The sequence below is a fragment of the Monopterus albus genome, unplaced genomic scaffold, assembly GCF_001952655.1.
Source record: "Monopterus albus unplaced genomic scaffold, M_albus_1.0 scaffold334.1, whole genome shotgun sequence".
Lineage (NCBI taxonomy): Eukaryota > Metazoa > Chordata > Actinopteri > Synbranchiformes > Synbranchidae > Monopterus > Monopterus albus.
Genome location: NW_018128214.1, coordinates 339,409 through 357,515, shown reverse-complemented (window position 1 = coordinate 357,515; position 18,107 = coordinate 339,409). Strand labels below are relative to the sequence as shown.

General features: G+C 43.1%; 1 protein-coding gene and 1 long non-coding RNA gene across 4 annotated transcripts; one reads left to right on the top strand and one right to left on the bottom strand.

The window, feature by feature from the left end:
• The first annotated feature begins 1,106 nt into the window (after window positions 1–1,106).
• LOC109974455 (uncharacterized) lies at window positions 1,107–3,663 on the top strand. The gene is made up of 3 exons (XR_002276966.1): window positions 1,107–1,201; window positions 1,335–1,370; window positions 3,617–3,663. It is a non-coding gene; the product is annotated as an uncharacterized LOC109974455 (long non-coding RNA).
• Window positions 3,664–4,265: 602 nt separating this feature from the next.
• Window positions 4,266–10,454, bottom strand: pak6b (p21 protein (Cdc42/Rac)-activated kinase 6b). 3 transcript variants are annotated; one of them, XM_020624653.1, is made up of 10 exons: window positions 10,372–10,454; window positions 8,037–8,321; window positions 7,117–7,486; window positions 6,917–6,954; window positions 5,937–6,383; window positions 5,715–5,848; window positions 5,508–5,634; window positions 5,071–5,196; window positions 4,740–4,874; window positions 4,266–4,443 (listed from the first exon to the last, which is right to left on the bottom strand). In XM_020624653.1, exons 2-10 carry the CDS (start codon window positions 8,241–8,243, stop codon window positions 4,276–4,278), a joined length of 1,752 nt encoding a protein of 583 aa, XP_020480309.1. In that variant the 5' UTR covers window positions 8,244–8,321; window positions 10,372–10,454; the 3' UTR covers window positions 4,266–4,275. The 3 variants fall into 3 exon arrangements, with proteins under 3 accessions (XP_020480309.1, XP_020480307.1, XP_020480308.1); XM_020624651.1 differs by having other exon boundaries at window positions 6,917–7,486; XM_020624652.1 differs by having other exon boundaries at window positions 6,917–7,486; window positions 8,037–8,282.
• Between the last annotated feature and the right edge of the window lie 7,653 nt (window positions 10,455–18,107).

The following is an 18,107-nucleotide window of genomic DNA, read 5'->3' as shown; positions in this document are numbered from 1 at the left end:
CAGTAGAAACATCACCAGACCAGGCTTCAATATTTTACCTCACTTGAAGAACATTTGCTAAACGTCCCCGCTTTTTCATCTGTGCACCATTAATCTTCATCTTAACTAATAATGAAAATCCATTATTGAGTTGTAAATCTTATTTTCTGCAGCAGGTACCAAAACAACAGAAACAAAACCAAGATGAATCAGTATCTGATATAAATTTATGACATAAGGGAACAATTGGATTGTATCCCTGCTGTTTTCATTTTCCCTGGAGGTTAAACATAAATGACTTGTTAAAACAGTTTTCTCTTACGTTTGTGCAGTGTTTTTCTTTTGTCATGTAGAGTTTTCACTTTTTATTTTTCCACAACCTGCCCAGTGCCACAACTTTTGATTTGGTGCTATACAAAAAAAACTGAGTTGAAATCAAATTGAACATCAATTTAAATTTAAGTACAAGGAGGTTGTTTAGTTTTTTATTTGTAGTTAATAAAATATTTGTGTTGACCTTTATGTTTATCCATGGTTTTATGTCCTATGTTATAACAAACCCTGAAACAGTGTCCAGCTGCAGCTCTGTTCAAAGTCAGTTACTTTAAATTTTTTCTGAAGATGAAATAAAATCTGTTAAATATTGAAGCATTATAATGAAATATTTCAGAGTTTGGGGTTAAATGCTGGGCCCAGACATGAGGCCTGAGGACTGACTGGAGTGTTTTTGTATCGTTATCTCCGACAGCCTGGACTCATCAGCTCTCACCCTTCAAATAGAAACCAGAGACATTCAAGTCTCTACTTCATATCAGACCTCAGAGCCTTTATCAAACACACCATCATGTGGACGACACTTCAGATTTAAACTAGCTGTCAGAAGAAGTAACTGGTGATTTAGCCTTCATTCTTTCTCACTGTTCCTCTTTGCTGGGTTTTGTCTGTGCTTCTGAGTAAAAGCGATTCTGCTCTGCACAGAGTTTGTACCCTCACACCAGTACACAGCACTTTTCAGTGGGGATTTACTGAGTGTGTGTGCTGAGGCAAACTGTGTTCTGTGTTTCTAAGTCTCTTTAATAAAACTTCAGTTTGTCTTCAAACAGCAGCCTGTAAATCTGGACCAGTGTGGTGCTGCTACACGCTACTGAAGGCAGATGAAGTCCAGTTTGGTTTCAGAGGGCTGACTGAGCAGGTGCTGCACTGACGTCTGCTAATGATGAAGGTCGTGACACTAACTTCATTTATTGACCAGTATTACCAATGGAATACCAAGTACTCTGCTCGTTATCCGGTGTTTCACTGTGTATTTCTTGAAAACATTTTATCAGAGTGATTTTATTCTGTATCTTTTTCAGGTGTTTCCAGTGAAAATGCAGCCGGTCAGTAATCAGGTAAGTCAGGGTAACACTGGTCATAGTGATTCAGCAAAACTCACAACAGGAGTCGTCTCAGGACGCTTTACACTTTAACTCTCTTGTAAATGTAAAAGTCAGAAGAAGATGATAGAGGAGCAGCAGAATAACTAAATTAGATTAAGAAACAATCAACAAAAAACAAAAGAAACAATTCTACAAAGACTCAGCTTCAGAGTTTCTTATGAGCTGTCGTTAGTTTATTTATCCATGTGTGAAGTTGTTTTCCCCTTTATTTGTATAAAGTTCTATAAAAACACCTGAAATTTAAAAGAGGGTTTATTTCAGTTTGATGGAGAAAGTTACCTGTGACCTTTTCACCTATTGTTGTTCTCGCTGCCTAAAGGGACGAAGCAATGCCCTTTTTGTTTAGGAGAAAAAAATACAGTTCTGCTCTATTGTAATTTTGGTGAACTGACCCTTTATGAAGTTAAGATGCATCGTTTCCACTTTAATTTGATTTAAATGGTTTCAAAACAGCAGCGTGTGTGTGTGTGTGTGTGTGTGTGAGACATGATCAGAGTTTAAAGTGTATAACATGAAGAACATGTGTCACTGACTGTTCACACACCGTCATTAAAATAGCAGCTGTTATCAGAACCTCTGTCCTTCAGCTGATAAACTGACACAGAGTCGGGTTCACTGCAGAGAAAACCGTTAATAAGTGAGCAAATTCAAAACGAAGTCTTGAAAATCAGGTTGTTAAACATTCATTTATCATATAAAAGGTTGAAATACGTTGAAAAGTGTTCTATAAGTTAAAATTATTTTAGATTGTAAGAGAAACAAATGAGTTGAGCAGATCAAACAATTTTAATTGTGTTAGTTTAGATTTGTGTTAATTTTTAATTTAAACATTATCATTACACATCAATCATCATTAACAGACAACAGAAAAGTGTTTTTGTGTTTAATTCTTGGTATTTAAAAAACGGATCTACGGAAGATTTACATTTTCTAAAATAGAGAAATAAGAATTATAACCATCAAACTAATCCAAGGCTCTGACATTTAGAGACCCAACAGATTTTAAAATAACATATGAAGACGACCACTGGAAAGAATGCAAACCTTGTTTACAATGATCGAAAGCGATGGATAAAAAAACACTAGCTGGCAGCGGACTGATGGTGTTAGACCCTGTTCATGCTCATTGGACAGAGTAAAAGTCTATGAAAGAGGAGAAATGACAGTCACCCCATGTCCACAAATGGTAAAATAGCTCTTTATTAACATCTGGATTTTATAAAAAAAATCATCAAACACTGAACATTGATCGTGTGCAAGTCACATTCTGTGTAAACCTGTGCAAGTCGGAAATAAATCCACATCTTTGGGAAGATAAAACATTCATCACTGGAGAAAATCATCCGTGCATCACTTTAAGAACAAACACACAAACTAGATTTATTTATTTTGTCCACCTGTTTGCAATCTTCACGTAGCAGGGAGAGGAACCGTGCTGGGTTCTCCACTGACTCAGAGGTTCTGTTTTCACAGGAAACTGGATCTCTTTGGGTTTTAAACTGTGAAGATGTGAACAACGTGTGTGAGAGATAATTTCAGGACATTTTATAGGCGAATAATCAATAAACTAATCTGCAAATGACTGACCTGCTCATGCACACTGTGAACCTGTGAGGAAGCTTGTAAACTGAATTGTCCTCAGTGTTCTCCACATGTTTCTGTGAAAACTCAGGCTGAGCTGGGTAGAAGTATAAATGTCTCCCTGTGGACTGAGGAACACCTGCTGTGACCAGTCAGTTAGAACAAAATGCATCTCCAACAATAACCTGAGTCATTCTTGAATCAAAAATACAAACGTGAGATGGATCCATCTTCTAGTTTCTGGGTTTTGGACAAAACGAAATGTTTAATGGTGTCACCTTATGCTCAAAGGCTGATAAACATTTTCCACATTTACAAACATCATTCAGCAGATTAACAAACCTAATCCTCATCGTGTGCAAAAAGAAAACGAATGTCACTGAGTTTCATTTGAATTCAGACACTAGTTTTAATAGTGAAAGCTGATGCTGAACGTTGATGATTTTATATGTGAACTTCAGATATTCCAAAGTTTTCTGTTTTTGTAAAAAACTGAGGTTCAGCTGCTGAGAACTATGGAGACCCGTGTGTTCTCTGTTCCTCAGGCCTGACTACTGATCCTTTTACCTGCTCCTAGTATCTACAGTGTATGTGTCTTTATTCTGTTTCTCCGACAGGGAGACGGGACTGGGATCCTCTGCAGACGCTCACAAACACAAAAGAAAACACCTGCTTCAGGTGAGTGAAGCAGAAGAGAGTGAAACACAACCGCACTGTTAGATGAGAAAAAGGTCCTCTCCTGCTCTCATACAGCAGTCACACGAACGTCAAGTCTTTTTTAAATTTACACATTTTAACTTAATGAAAAGCTCTTTTTAATAACTTATAATAATAAAAAGTGTATTTTAAGATCCCCCTGTTTGGTGAACAGTCACAGAACAGGAGATCAAAGGTCAAAAGTGAACCAGGAAGCAGCATAAAGATGAATGTTCTGTGATCACTTCCTTCTCTCATGTGACAGGTGTGTTTACAGTTGACATCAGCTGCTATAGTGTAAACAAACTGTCCTGCAGCTGGAGGTCAAAGTTCATGGCCTGAAGTGACTCTGTGGCCTTCAGTGTTCAGACTGATAGCACCCTGCAGTCTTCAGACTGATTTCACTCACCCGATTGGCTGACAGAGCTCTGACAGGTAGCGGGGGTGGGAGGGGCTTACAGCGACACTGGTATGTGACTGGATGTTGACCTTTTTAGTGACCACTGAGAAAATGACCATGTTTCTCAGGTGGTGAGTAGAAAGACGTCCCCTGAGTGGCTCTACAGGTATCGTCAGGTATTCAGCAGAGTGACAAGCGTTTGCGGTACTGCTCCACCAGTGGCACCAGGCAGCATGGGGATCCAGCCTGCAGCAGGAACAGGTGCCTCAGTAGGTCGGCGGCGCTGCTGCGCTGCAGTGTGTCACGAGTCAACATGCAGCCCAGGAAGTCGTTCAACACCGGAGATACCTGAGCACACAGTATGGCATCATGAGGTACTGCCAGGACAAAGTATGACATCATCAACTACTACCAGACTGATCAAAACCTCACAACCACCTGCTAACTCGTTAGCCAGTTAGCCTTTCTGTGCCATTCATTCAAATCACTTTGTTAAATTGTTGAAAACTTGCATGCAGCTGTGTTCACAATACTTTTAAAATTTTTAGAGAGGTTTAGAGGAAGCTGGTCCTCATAATGCATGTTTTAGTCAGGGGCTTCACAATGTCTTAAAGACGAAAAACTGTGTGTGCTGTATGTCTGACCCGGTGGATGTTCTTCACGCCCGGTGCTGCTTCATCTCTCAGCTTCTTCATGGCGGTGATGGGTGTGTCATTGAAATACGGTGGCTCTCCATCCACCATTTCTATCACCATGATACCCAGAGACCAGATGTCCACCTGAAGGCAACAGGAAATGGTCAGGGGTCACCTGGGACCAGAATTCATCAGAATACATACACAATCACCATTTATTCATCATTTGTTTAAGTTTTGATTGGTGACAGTCCTTCTTTCTTTGAAGACCCAGCTGTAAATGTGTTTCCAGACCGAATCCCAATTCAGGATCTGGACCTGGATGCTTCCTTGTTGTTACCTCAGTCCCATATGGCATTTTGGAGATCACTTCAGGGGCCATCCAGTACGGTGTCCCAACTAGAGACTTCCTCTTTGGGACATCTTTACTGATCTGAGCACAGAAGCCAAAGTCTGACAGTTTGATCCATAGCATGTGAGAAGAAGAAGAAGAAGAAAAGGAGGAGGTCAGCTGGTTGTTATAAATGAGTCCAGTAATTATTTTTATTTACACTTTCCATCTCACTGTTATAATGATGCCCTGGTCTTCAGTTGTTTAAAGAACTGTCTGAGAGTTTAGACTTGGATCAACAGCTGAGCTTGGATTAAGATGAAGCCTATGTGTCAGTTGTTTAAAGAACTGTCTGAGAGTGTAGACTTTGATCAACAGCTGAGCTTGGATTAGGATGAAGCCTATGTGTGTGTGTGTTCCCTGGTGGTGGTTTGTAGTTGTATTACCCTCCCATCCAGTGTTAGCAGGATGGAGTCGCTCTTGATGTCTCGATGAATGACTCCCTGAGAGTGGAGATAGGACAGTGCCTGCAGGACGCCTTCACACACCGTGGCTATCTGCTCCTCGTTCAGCCTGAAACACACAGAAACACTGTAAAACAAAAACAACAGAGAATCTACCAAGAAACGTGTGTGTGTGTGTGTGTCTGTCACCTGGTCTCACTGACAATGTGGGTAAGAGCACCACCCTGCAGGTACTCCATGATTACCCAGAGCTCCTCCTCCACCAGAGCACTGCGGTACATCTCCACCACGTTCTGGTGCTGGTAGTCCCTCATGATCACCACCTGAGACAAGACACACAGGGACAGATGAACTGATGACATCCCAGAGGGACAGGTGAAGCTGCTGCTGATGTTACTGTGCTACCTGTACCTCATTAAAGAGCAGCTCTCGACGCTGTTGTTTCCTCAGGTCCATCATTTTCACAGCCACCTGTCGCCCACTGTGTCTCTCTCGGGCGATGCAGACCACACCTGTGGACCCTTCCCCAATCTTCACAAAGTTCTCGAGTGTGATCCTTGGGTCTCCTGGGTCCACTACCATCTGAAGCGCTGCCTTAAACTGCTCATGGGTAACCTTCTGAGGACCTTCATCAGGTACCAGCTCGGTGGAGGAGGGCCCATGCCGGGTGGATGGGTAGACCGGGGATCCAGAAGGGGAGGGGTGGGGCAAGTCGTTGTTCGGGGTGGTCTGTGTTTTTGGAGTAATGTTGATGGTGGAGGAGGGGCAGTGAGGGTGCTGAGGTAAACTTCGACCTGAAATGATGGGACTGCTGGTGCTGTTAGGGGGTGGCAGCAGCAGGTGGGAGGGGATGGTGAGCTGGGGGAAGGAGGACACGAGCACTGTCACATGCTTTCACTGTAAAAATCACTTCAGTGACAAAGTACTGTTACTGAGTAGTTTACAGAGGCTTCAGAAAGTGTGTTAGAGATTTAATCTGAACTGGACAAAGTCACTATGGGTTACTGCTCTGTGGAAAAACAAGTACTGTACAGTGCCAGTGCTGTTTCAGACAGTTTATGTTCTGTGTGCAGAAGAATCTCAGCCGAGCAGCACTGATTTGTTGTAGCAGAGTTTCAGTGTTTGATTCTGAGTCTACTGTAAACTAAGCTCAGCTGACGGGAGTCACTGGGAGTTATGGGGAAATAAATGTCAGTGCAGAATCAGATTTTCTTTTTTAATAGAGGGACATGAATAGCAAATGCTCGAGCTCACTGATCAACATTTTATCTGTATTATACCTTTGCGATAAGCTAAGCTAACCAGGTTCAGAGTTACATGAGAATGGAACCAATCTGTACTAAGTGTATTTGGCTAAATGTGTAACTGTTCTTTCAAATGGCGTGGCTTACCTTCGGGTTGTAGGAGGACTGTGGCCTTCTGGGAGTTTCTGTGGAAGAGGAGAGCAGGTCAGGCAGGTGATTAACACCTGGTTTCAATCTCAGGTGAGGCTTGTGATTGGTCCTCACAGATTCCCGGTAATAGAGACAGGAAGTTGGCCTCGGTCTTAGACCTGCTCCCTCACTACTTGCACATGTCTCACTTTTCTCACCTGTCCTCACAGGTGTCTCAGGTATGGGGGCCGTGTCCCCAGACCCCACCTGGCCACTGGACTTGGCTCTCTGCAAAACTCTGTTCAGTTTGGGGCTGCCGCTCTCGCTGCGGACCTGTCGGATCCGGTCCTGCCAGTAGGTGGAGCTCTCGCTGCTCTTCCTGCCGTCTACGTGGTGATTGAGCTCCTCATACTGATACATCCTGTCCTCCACCAATTCTCCCAGTCGACCCAGTGACCTTGCGCGTTTCCGTGCCGATGGACTACTGCGACGCAGAGAGTTGGAGCTGGTGACGGACAGACGGGTCATCTCAGAGATCACATGGCTGATGTAGTCGCCATGACCAATGAAACTGCCACGAACAATTGTCTGTGGGGAAACAGCAGAAACATTCATGTTCAGTTTTAGAGGGATTCAGTTCATTGAGAACATATGTAACTAGACAGCACTCAGAGTACCGACCTCCACCAGGGGCAACTCAGTTTCCCCATAATGTCATAAAAGGGATTTGTACTTGGAGTGCGGCTGCACACGTTGGCCACAAGGTAGCTCACATACAGTCAGCGGCCTTTCCAGCACTCACACTGGTGAAGAATAATTTCAAATATACCTGTATCCAAAATATGATACAGATCAGTACCAAAATCTGATCAATTTTTCCGTAGGCCGTACCCTACCTGTCCAAAATATTTCATCCAAATCCATTCTTTACTTTTTGAGCATTGCTGTTAACAAACAAATGCTGGCAAAAGCATAACCCCAGCCCTTGGTGGAGGTATAAACTTGACAGCTGCTCATATGTTTTGTATGTAAAAGTCTTAATCTGTAAAGTAACTGCAAACGTCATGTAGCTCGGTGTTGTTAACAGACGTGGCTGTAACAGACTGATCATTTAAACACTGTATATCTTTAATCTGACCTTCCTGGGCTCCAGCTCGACCTCGGTGATCCTGGAGGGGTCCACCAGTGGGCTCGGCCTCCTCAGTGTGTCGATGACACTCTGCCACTGGAGTGGCAGGCCTACATAGTGTCCTGTGGCAGCATCGAACGACGTGTGGACCCTGTGCTGGAAGCCCTGTGGTGCCGAGATCTCTGGCCTGCGCTTCTTCTTTCTGCGGCGGAACATCACCACGGCAATGCAGCAACACCAGGCGAGAGATGAGAACTGAGGGAAACAACAATACCAGGGCTGCTGCTGATTGAACTGAGAAATGAAGGTACACACACACACACACAGTGTTTTCATTCCTTGTGGGGACTTTACATTGACTTACATTCATTTCCTATAGACTTATCCTAACCTTAACCATAACCACTACTTGCCTAACCCTGACCCAAACACCTAACGTTAACCTAACACCTAACCTTAAACCATGCTGCCACCCTAAAATTCACTGATTGCCTTGTGGGGACCAGAGGCTGGTCAGATAGCGGAATCCCCACAATGTGTGTGTTAACAGGTTTTGGTCTTCATAATGCAAGTAATACAAAGGCACACGACACACACAGTGTCAGGTTCAGCCTCTCTTACTGTTCAGGTGGTTTATCTGAGCAGAGTCACATGACCTCCACCTCCTCCCTCCTGTCAAACACAAACTGACCCAACAGCCCAGGTGAGAACTCACCTGTGTGCATCATTAGTGACAGCTAGCTGCAGGCTGTTTATTCACACAGGAGAAGAGCAACGACGATTATAGCGCCATTAAATCTACTTTGACTGACAGGGGCAGGGCTCAGTCTTTTTGCTGCTCTGCATGTGTCACAGTTGTAAATGCTGTTGCTTGTGTTTTGTTGCTTTGTGTTGCTGCAGGGCTTATTGTAGTAATGCGTAGTTCAGTGGTGGAAGAAGGACTCAGTCTTTACTTCAGTAAAAGTAGTAATACCACAGCCTAAAAATCCTCCACGACATAAAGGTACTGTTACAAGTAAAAGTCCTACATTCAGAATGTTGCTTAAGGAAAATTACAAAAGTATCAGCATTCCAATATACTTAAAGTACCAACGGTACCAGTACTCGTCCTGCAGAACGACCCGTGTCCCAGTAACGTCTCTGATACTGGATCATAGTGACTAATTACTGTGTCCATCACTTTAATGCTGCAGCTGGTAAAGGTGGAGCTGATGGTAACTACCTTATATACTTATACTGGGAAGTACTTTCCATCCTGCTGGGTAGCTGGTGGATTTCCTACTGGGATCAATAGAGTCTGATGGTTCTACTGGGTTTGGTTTGATTCATCTGATTCTGGACCTGAAGGTATCAGGTACATGTAGTGCAGTAAAAAGTACACGGTTTGTTCAAGTATGAAGTAGCAGAATGTGGATATACTCGGGTACAGTACAAATACCTCAGATGTGTACTTAGGTTCAGTACTGAGTACATGTGTTTGGTTCCTTTCCACCACAGCTGCTTCCAGTTCCCTGCTGCTGCGTGTGGCTTGTCCACTGTTGACAATGATTGTGTTGACGCCTTTACGTCATCTTCTGTCTCTACTTTTTCTCTTCACTAGTTTCAGCAACGTGTCAACAAAGAGCTTTAGCTGAAAAACTCAGACACAGATGTTGTCTTCTGTGTGTGTGTGTGTGTGTGTGCTGTCCTCGTAAAGAAATAACCAAATCAAATTAATAAATGGTGTCTACTTTAAAGAACAAGAACCTGGCACCATATTCTAAACTTGTCATTTAACATTAGCACAAGCCTTTTACATCTTTTCATATGTTCATGTACACAGTGTTAAACTTTTCCTCAGCACTCGAGCTGTTTTTAAGGTGCAGTGACAAACATTTAACTGAGCTGCAGTGAATTTTCAACCGTCTCACCTCCGCGGCTACACAGGTTCCTTTTCATAGTGTCTTTGCTGTTGTTCCATTTTATCGATCCACACTGAGCTTTAACATTTTTACATCGCTGCTTAAAATGTGTATTTAGGTCTACAGTTAGTTGTAACTGATTTGGTTTGATTTGGTCTCAGTTTCACTGTAGCTGTGTTTTGGTCTCAGAAGTAGAATTAATGTTTAATTCAGCGGTGGTTTTTCTTCTAACAGGTGCAGTAATTAAACAGTTTTTAATCTGGATTCATTTAACTCATTCAAACTCATTTTGTTTGAATGAAAAAGACTAAGACGAAAGGTTTTACATTTGTTATTCTCTCACAGTGACTTTGTGTTTCTGTAAATTCTACATTGATTTGAACTGAAGTGAATGATCCACATTGAGTGGTAACGCTGTACACCTGCCTCTCTCTCTCTCTCACCTGTGTGTGAGTTGATGTCTCTCGGCCTCAGGTGAACCAGGTGAAGTCCTGTTTGGATTAGCTGCGCTCAGTCCGGCTCGGCCTGGGAACAGAAGGGGAGAAGCGATGAAGTCGAGTCTCCTCCTCCTGTTTGCTCAGTGGGAGTGGTGGAGGATGTGATCCGGCCAGAGCAGGAGGAGGAGGAGGAGCAGTGAGCTGATCTTCCTCTCCTCTGACTCTGGATCAGTGTCAGCAGACGTGATGACAGCTGAGGTCAAATTATTGTTTAACTTCTATCTGTAATTAGCTTCAGGGGTCAATGTACATGTACACACATACACATACTGCACATTATGTGTAAATCCATGTGCACAGACTTCAGACCAGCAAGCTCAATGTGCTAACGTGCACATAAGAACATAAAAAGGGTGTGTTCATGTTGATTTATCCAGGTCTGCCCTTGTGAAGTCTGTTTTGATACGAGTTCTATAAAACTAGAGGCATGATGCAGCTTCACTGCTGCTAACAGCTCGCCTTGTTTGACAAGTCATTAAACATGCGTGTGCTAAAACAACAGAGCTGTACATAAGGACGACAGCTGTGCTGCAGTGTGAAGACCAGTGTGAGGAGCAGACACAAGTCTGATATGCACACAGGTGTTACAGGTCCACCTCAGTCCACATCTTCCTGTGCTCGCTCCTCAATGACTGACACATCAACACTGAGCCTCTGTGTGTGTTTCTGTCTGTTACTGGTGGATTGGCAGAGCAGCAGTGACTCACACCATAGTCACTGTGCTCATATGTCACTCTAACAAATGCATCCTTTGTTATAATACAATTAGATTTTGAGGCTCAGTGAGTCTCAGCGGTGTTGGCTCTGATTGCAGCAGTGCCAGGACGTTAGCTCACAGAAGGAGGCTCCGAGGTGGGCCTGCACCTCACAGTCAGCTGACGCTGGGGCTCAGCCTCCAGCTGCTGTGGTGCTCCATCTTAGCCAACAGTCAGTCTGGCCCTGAAAGATAAGATGTGATCCGTCGGGATTTATCTGAGAAGTGGCACTGCTCTGAACAGAAACGCTGCAGAGCAGAGGTTTTTCCAGGGGTAGGACGAGCTGGGGGCTCCTGACCAGCCACATACAGCAGGTCACCTGGGGCTGGAGCTCCACAGCGCTTTATTAAATCTGAGCTCAGTAAGGACAATGTTACATTGGCCCTGCGAGCTCCAGCTCCATACAGACACATACACAAAACACAGCTGAACACTAAAAACACTGAAACACTGCAAATAGAGTCCATACTTGGTTGTGGTTTCTCACTTTGCAGCATTTGCTTTGTTGAAGATGTTTCTCTACTTTGCATGTGCTCTTCCAGCACACAACGTCAGAGCATTAGTAAACGTTCTCAGATCTGCTTCTAGTTGCATTCTGGTCTGTCACAAGCCATTTCTTTATACCCTGGTTACACAGGCTCAGTGGAGCTTTAAATTAAATATTAACCCTGAGACAAATCTACTTATCTCATTCAGATAATGAGAATGAGCTACACAAGTGAAATACTGTCAGGTTATCATAATGCTACTATGCTACTGTTAGCTCTGTTAGCTTAGCTTAGCTCTGTCCACAGTATCCACATGTGAGAAAACCATCACCTTAACACATATGACTCTCAGGCATGCTTCATATTTCCCATGGGCACACAGCACATACAGTACTTCTAATGAATGGACTGAGCATTAGACTGGCTTTGGTTTCTAACAGAAACAGTCCGACTCCCAGTAAACAAACTGGGAGAACCCTGACACAGGAGAACTGTTCAGCAAAGGCTGCGATAATGATTATTTCAATGAGAATTATTTGATCCTAAAGATAAAATACCTAAAGATAAAATATGAAGCTCAACCTGCTGAACAACATTAACGAACCAGGTGTTTTCAGATTCCCTCCCTGCTTGATATTTGAGACTCAAAGTTCACATCGTGTTTCCATGAAGTTTGGGTATCTGTTGGTGTCAGGCCCCTTCACTTTACTGAGCTGTAAATGGACAGTTTCTGTCCATCAGTCTACCCTCAATATGGTTTTAGACATTTGTGATAGTTTATTTCAAATCTCTTTATAAAATCTTTATAAAACTATCCAGAGCCTTAGATCAGGACTCTGTAGGACCCCCTCTGGCAGCAGTTTTCCAGTCTATCTGACAGCTTAGACTTTGGCTGGGCACCCCCAGGGACAGTCAGAGCCTGGTCCTGAAGCTGCTCCAGTGTTGTTGTCCCCCCCAACTGATAGAGACTTCCTGAGATGCTTGTCCTCCAGCAGTGTGTCCATCTCTGCAGGGCTAACCCTAACCCAATGGGGCTGAGGCCGCTCCAGTGTCTGGGCTGTGTGCCTGAAAGGTGAACCCTTGGCCCAGTCTGGTTTTCTTCTGTGTCTGGCTGCATTGATCCTGCCCTCAGGTATGACCAGTCTCCCTGCCCCTGCTGCTAAGAACTCCGCCCCACTGTGCTCCTGGGGACACTCAGAGCTTTAGACATGGTTTGATCCCCTGGTCCTGATCTGGGCCTCACCACGGTCTGACCACAGGGAGCTCCTGGACTTCATGTCTTGGTTTGTGTCCTGAGCTGCAGTGTGAACTGCACTGGTGTATGTCTTTCTACACTGTGTCCAGTCAGCCCAGTTTGCCAAAGGTGGACTCCAGACAGAGTCTAGACTTGTGTGAGACAGGATGCAGCTGAGTCTGGAGCCAAAGCAAAGGCTCTGGAGACATTTGGAAAGTGTTCAGCTTTAATTAGCCAATGTTTTCACTGTATCATTATGTGTGACTGAGTGCAGATCGAGGAGCTGAGGAGTCAGCTGCAGCTGTTTCACATGAAGCCACAGCACAACAAAGTGAAGGGGCCTGAAAACTTTGTGACGTGCCTGTATTCATGCAGCAGTGTGTGTGTGTGTGTGTGTGTGTGTGTAATCAGGGTGTGACTGACATACCTGAGAAATCAAACCAACGCACTACATGACCAGACAGCTCCTGTGTGACTCCCCCCGTCTGTAAATCACCAGAGTCGTCCGACTGGAAACAGCAGACTCAGAGTGATTCACCAGATCCTGCTGCAGCCTGGGCCCAACGTGCTGCAGCGCTCAGTTGGTGTTGGTCCAGCAGATGTGTGCAGATGTGTCATCAGCTATCACAAACCACAACAACAACAGGAAACAGCATTTTACCAACAACCTTTTAAGAGGAGCACAGCTCTTGTTCTTTTAGCTTCACTAGTGTAAAAAACCAAACTGTCCAGTTGTGGCCCACTAACAGCCTGGACCTGGGCCCCGCCCTTCAAACATGGTTCAACTACACCAGGCTAACATGCTGTTATCAGGCTAAAATGGTCCTGTGAATTCTCCAGATAATCAGCTTCTCTTAAAGCTGTGTGACATCTGAGCTGTTCTGAAGTTATCTGGGAATATCAGCGTGCCCTTATTTTGAAATAAAGGCAAAATAAGCAGACTTGAAACCATGACCAGTGATTGGCTGAGCACTAACCACATGACTGCAGGGGCATGGGGAGTCCTCCCAGCATGCACTGAGGCAACGTAAGTATTTAAAAAAAATCTTTATTGAAAATTGGGCTTATAAAATGTCCAGACTTTCATGGAAACAATAATAACAGTAACAGATCGATTCAGAACGAGCCAAGCAGCATCATCAGGTAATCAGAAGTTTGTAGGTAACAGTGTCCAACACATAACTGACACATACCAATACAAATCAATAAGCAAAAAAAGATACAGAAAATAAACCTTTATAGAATATAGCAAAAAACAGAGAATAAATAAATAATAAAGGGGGCTAGAATAGTTTGTAATCAGTCATCGGGTGTTTCTAATGTAATAATCATACATAATCATGTAATAGTCATAATTGTACATTGACTGTTGACTGGTGCACATGCTGCTCCCATGCAGCATACATTCTCTATTATAGTCTTATATATTTTTATTATTTTGCTGCTTAAAGTGCCTTAGATTTGGTGTTACTTATTTATCTACTTTATATTTCTTTTGTATTTTGTGGCATTCATGTAGACGGCAAAGTAAGAATTTCATTGTACAGAGAAACACGTTTCCTAACTGTGCATATGACAAATAAACACTTTGAACTTGACTATGACTAATGCATTACACACAGGTGTTAACCAAAATCACTTCCGTTAATCCATTCCACACTGGGGGGGGCAAATTCAGTGTTCTTGTTTTATAGTGTAACACCCAGTTGAAATGTTTTGGAGGAACTGGAAGGATTAAGAATTTTGTTCTCACATATGATCTGTCATTTTTTTCTGATTCACGGTACTTTTTGCTAAACCAGAATATAATATATTAATTAATCTGTCTTTTAAAAAAGTATTAATACACATTTGTCTAGTATACCGATGTAGTTAATGTTGAAAGCTGGTAATTTGCCAGATCCATCCACTTCCTTCCTCTCGAGACAAATCTGTTCTTCCACAGTGGCACATTGTGAGGACCAAAAAGTATGTTTGTAGATCATTTTCCAGTACGAGGCTTGTTGGTGGAAGGCAGTTTGACAGGCAGTTTGGATATTTCAAAATCACATTTCAGTAAAAATCCAGTCCCTCCAACGTTCTCAAAAACCACTGAGGGAACCACGGCCGGCTCCTATTTTTAGAAAGGACTACAGCCACTTCATTTCTATCACAGCATTCATAACGTCCTGATAGGTTTATTTTTCCAAATGAGATTAAAGTTCAGTTGATTAATGTTTTAAAGTTTTGTGAGGCAGAGCCAGTGAATATGTGAATTGATGAGTCTGGATATAATTTCCATTTTTGTTTAGCATAGTTCTTCTCGACAGAGTCTCTGTGGCTAACTATTTAGTATTCTAGTGTTCCTTTACATCTGGCCTCAGTCTTCTGGACATTCTTTTCCTCATTTGATTCACTGTTTGTTTTTTTTCCAGATTCATGTGCTGTGTTGTTCCAGTCTATATCCTGGGTCTGTGTCCACACCACAGTGGTGGCGGTGCAGAGCGGGTGACGTCTCCGATTGGACGCTCAGGGGGTGAAACGTCAGTGGAGTAAGAAGCAAACGTCAGCATGTTTGTGTTTAAATTCTTGCACATGCTGCTCCCATGCAGCATACATTCTCTATTATAGTCTTATATATTTTTATTATTTTGCTGCTTAAAGTGCCTTAGATTTGGTGTTACTTATTTATCTACTTTATATTTCTTTTGTATTTTGTGGCATTCATGTAGACGGCAAAGTAAGAATTTCATTGTACAGAGAAACACGTTTCCTAACTGTGCATATGACAAATAAACACTTTGAACTTGACTATGACTAATGCATTACACACAGGTGTTAACCAAAATCACTTCCGTTAATCCATTCCACACTGGGGGGGCAAATTCAGTGTTCTTGTTTTATAGTGTAACACCCAGTTGAAATGTTTTGGAGGAACTGGAAGGATTAAGAATTTTGTCCTCACATATGATCTGTCCATTTTTTTCTGATTCACGGTACTTTTTGCTAAACCAGAATATAATATATTAATTAATCTGTCTTTTAAAAAAGTATTAATACACATTTGTCTAGTATACCGATGTAGTTAATGTTGAAAGCTGGTAATTTGCCAGATCCATCCACTTCCTTCCTCTCGAGACAAATCTGTTCTTCCACAGTGGCACATTGTGAGGACCAAAAAGTATGTTTGTAGATCATTTTCCAGTACAAGGCTTGTTGGTGGAAGGCAGAGTTTGACAGGCAGTTTGGATATTTCAAAATCACATTTCAGTAAAAATCCAGTCCCTCCAACGTTCTCAAAAACCACTGAGGGAACCACGGCCGGCTCCTATTTTTAGAAAGGACTACAGCCACTTCATTTCTATCACAGCATTCATAACGTCCTGATAGGTTTATTTTTCCAAATGAGATTAAAGTTCAGTTGATTAATGTTTTAAAGTTTTGTGAGGCAGAGCCAGTGAATATGTGAATTGATGAGTCTGGATATAATTTCCCTTTTTGTTTAGCAGAGTTCTTCTCGACAGAGTCTCTGTGGCCAACTATTTAGTATTCCAGTGTTCCTTTACATCTGGCCTCAGTCGTCTGGACATTCTTTTCCTCATTTGATTCACTGTTTGTTTTTTTTTCCAGATTCATGTGCTGTGTTGTTCCAGTCTATATCCTGGGTCTGTGTTCACACCACAGTGGTGGCGGTGCAGAGCGGGTGCCGTCTCCGATTGGACGCTCAGGGGGTGAAACGTCAGTGGAGTAAGAAGCAAACGTCAGCATGTTTGTGTTTAAATTCTCACTCTAACTAAATATTCTGGAGTTTTTCCAGCATAACATTGATTTTATTGTATGTTTTATGTTAGAAGTTGGTGATAATTCAACAGATCATTTTGATTTTTCTCTAACTTGCACATTACAACTAGAACCTCTTGGTCGTGATCCAGATAAGCTGCAGGTTTGGATCTAAGGACTTGTTGCTATGACAGCAGCTCCAGATGAATTTGAAACCAACGACTCAACATAACAATCTGGAGAACTCAGCTATCCACGCATGAAGAACAAGCTCCAGGACTCAACAGAAAATCCAAACCAGCATCAGCTCTGCTTCCCCCATCATCGTCCGTCACACAAACACAGATTCACATGACGTTGTTGTCCCGCTGTCACCTGTTTGATGACTGTTTGTCATTAATGTCTAAAACGTCCTCATCTGTAGAACTAAAGCACAGACCCCCCCATACCCCTGTGTATGTGTGTGTGGTGTTCAGTCATGCACACTGAACAACAACGTGATCATATCACGGAATGTATACCATGTTTCCTGCACCTGTTCTCTCACTGATTGTTGAGTAATAAATGAATAAATAAAAATGTGCTGTCCGGTGCTTCAGACTTTAGGATTTCCTGTTTTAAATCTTTGGTCTCTGTTGGTCTGTGGTCCATTTAATCCTGGTTCAGCATGTGTGTTTCCATGGATACGCTGTTGCTCAGGCCTGAAGAACCATTTTGTGGTGGTCAGCACATCTGATCAAGAGCAGCATGGTAAACGTGTTCTTAACTGGTCCATAAAGGTTCTGTGAGTAAAATGTCAGTGCCAGGCTTTAGAAGCAGTTGTACTGAATGCTCTGTAGAGCAGTTTGAACAAGAGGTTTCACAGCTGGTACAGATGTTACCGACTGTTTTACAGAGGTTCTACATTCGCACTTCAGACGCTGTTATTCAGAACAAGCTACATGATGTCTCTGTGTTCAAGTTACGAACTGGACTGACTCGTTCTAACTGGATTCTTTGCAGGTGCAGAACCCGAACAGACCTGGCACTTCAGTGGAGAGTCTACGTGTACCCAGCAGAGGCTGGTTCTGCTCAGAACCTCTGCTACATTACAGTTAACAGGCAACTGTGTAAGACCCTTACAGATGTGGAGGGAACAAAGACAATCTCACCTGGCTGGCAGCGTCCAGGTGAGTCCAGCTGAGTCCAGCTCGGTCGGGTGATTCCGTTCTGGCTGGTCCCTGCTGTCGTTCTCAAACTCAGACTCTCTCTGTGTGCCCTGTCTCCTCCCCTTCAGTTCCTCTCTCTCCCTCCCCCACCTTGCTCATCCCTGTCTCACCTTGTTTCAGGTATGAAAGAAAAAAAGTGGAAGGGGGCGGAGTTTCTGCTGACTGACAGGTTGTTGCTTCTTTCCCTTCAAATTCAAACTGAGTTTACTGATATGACGGTAGTTCAGTGTAGCGCTGC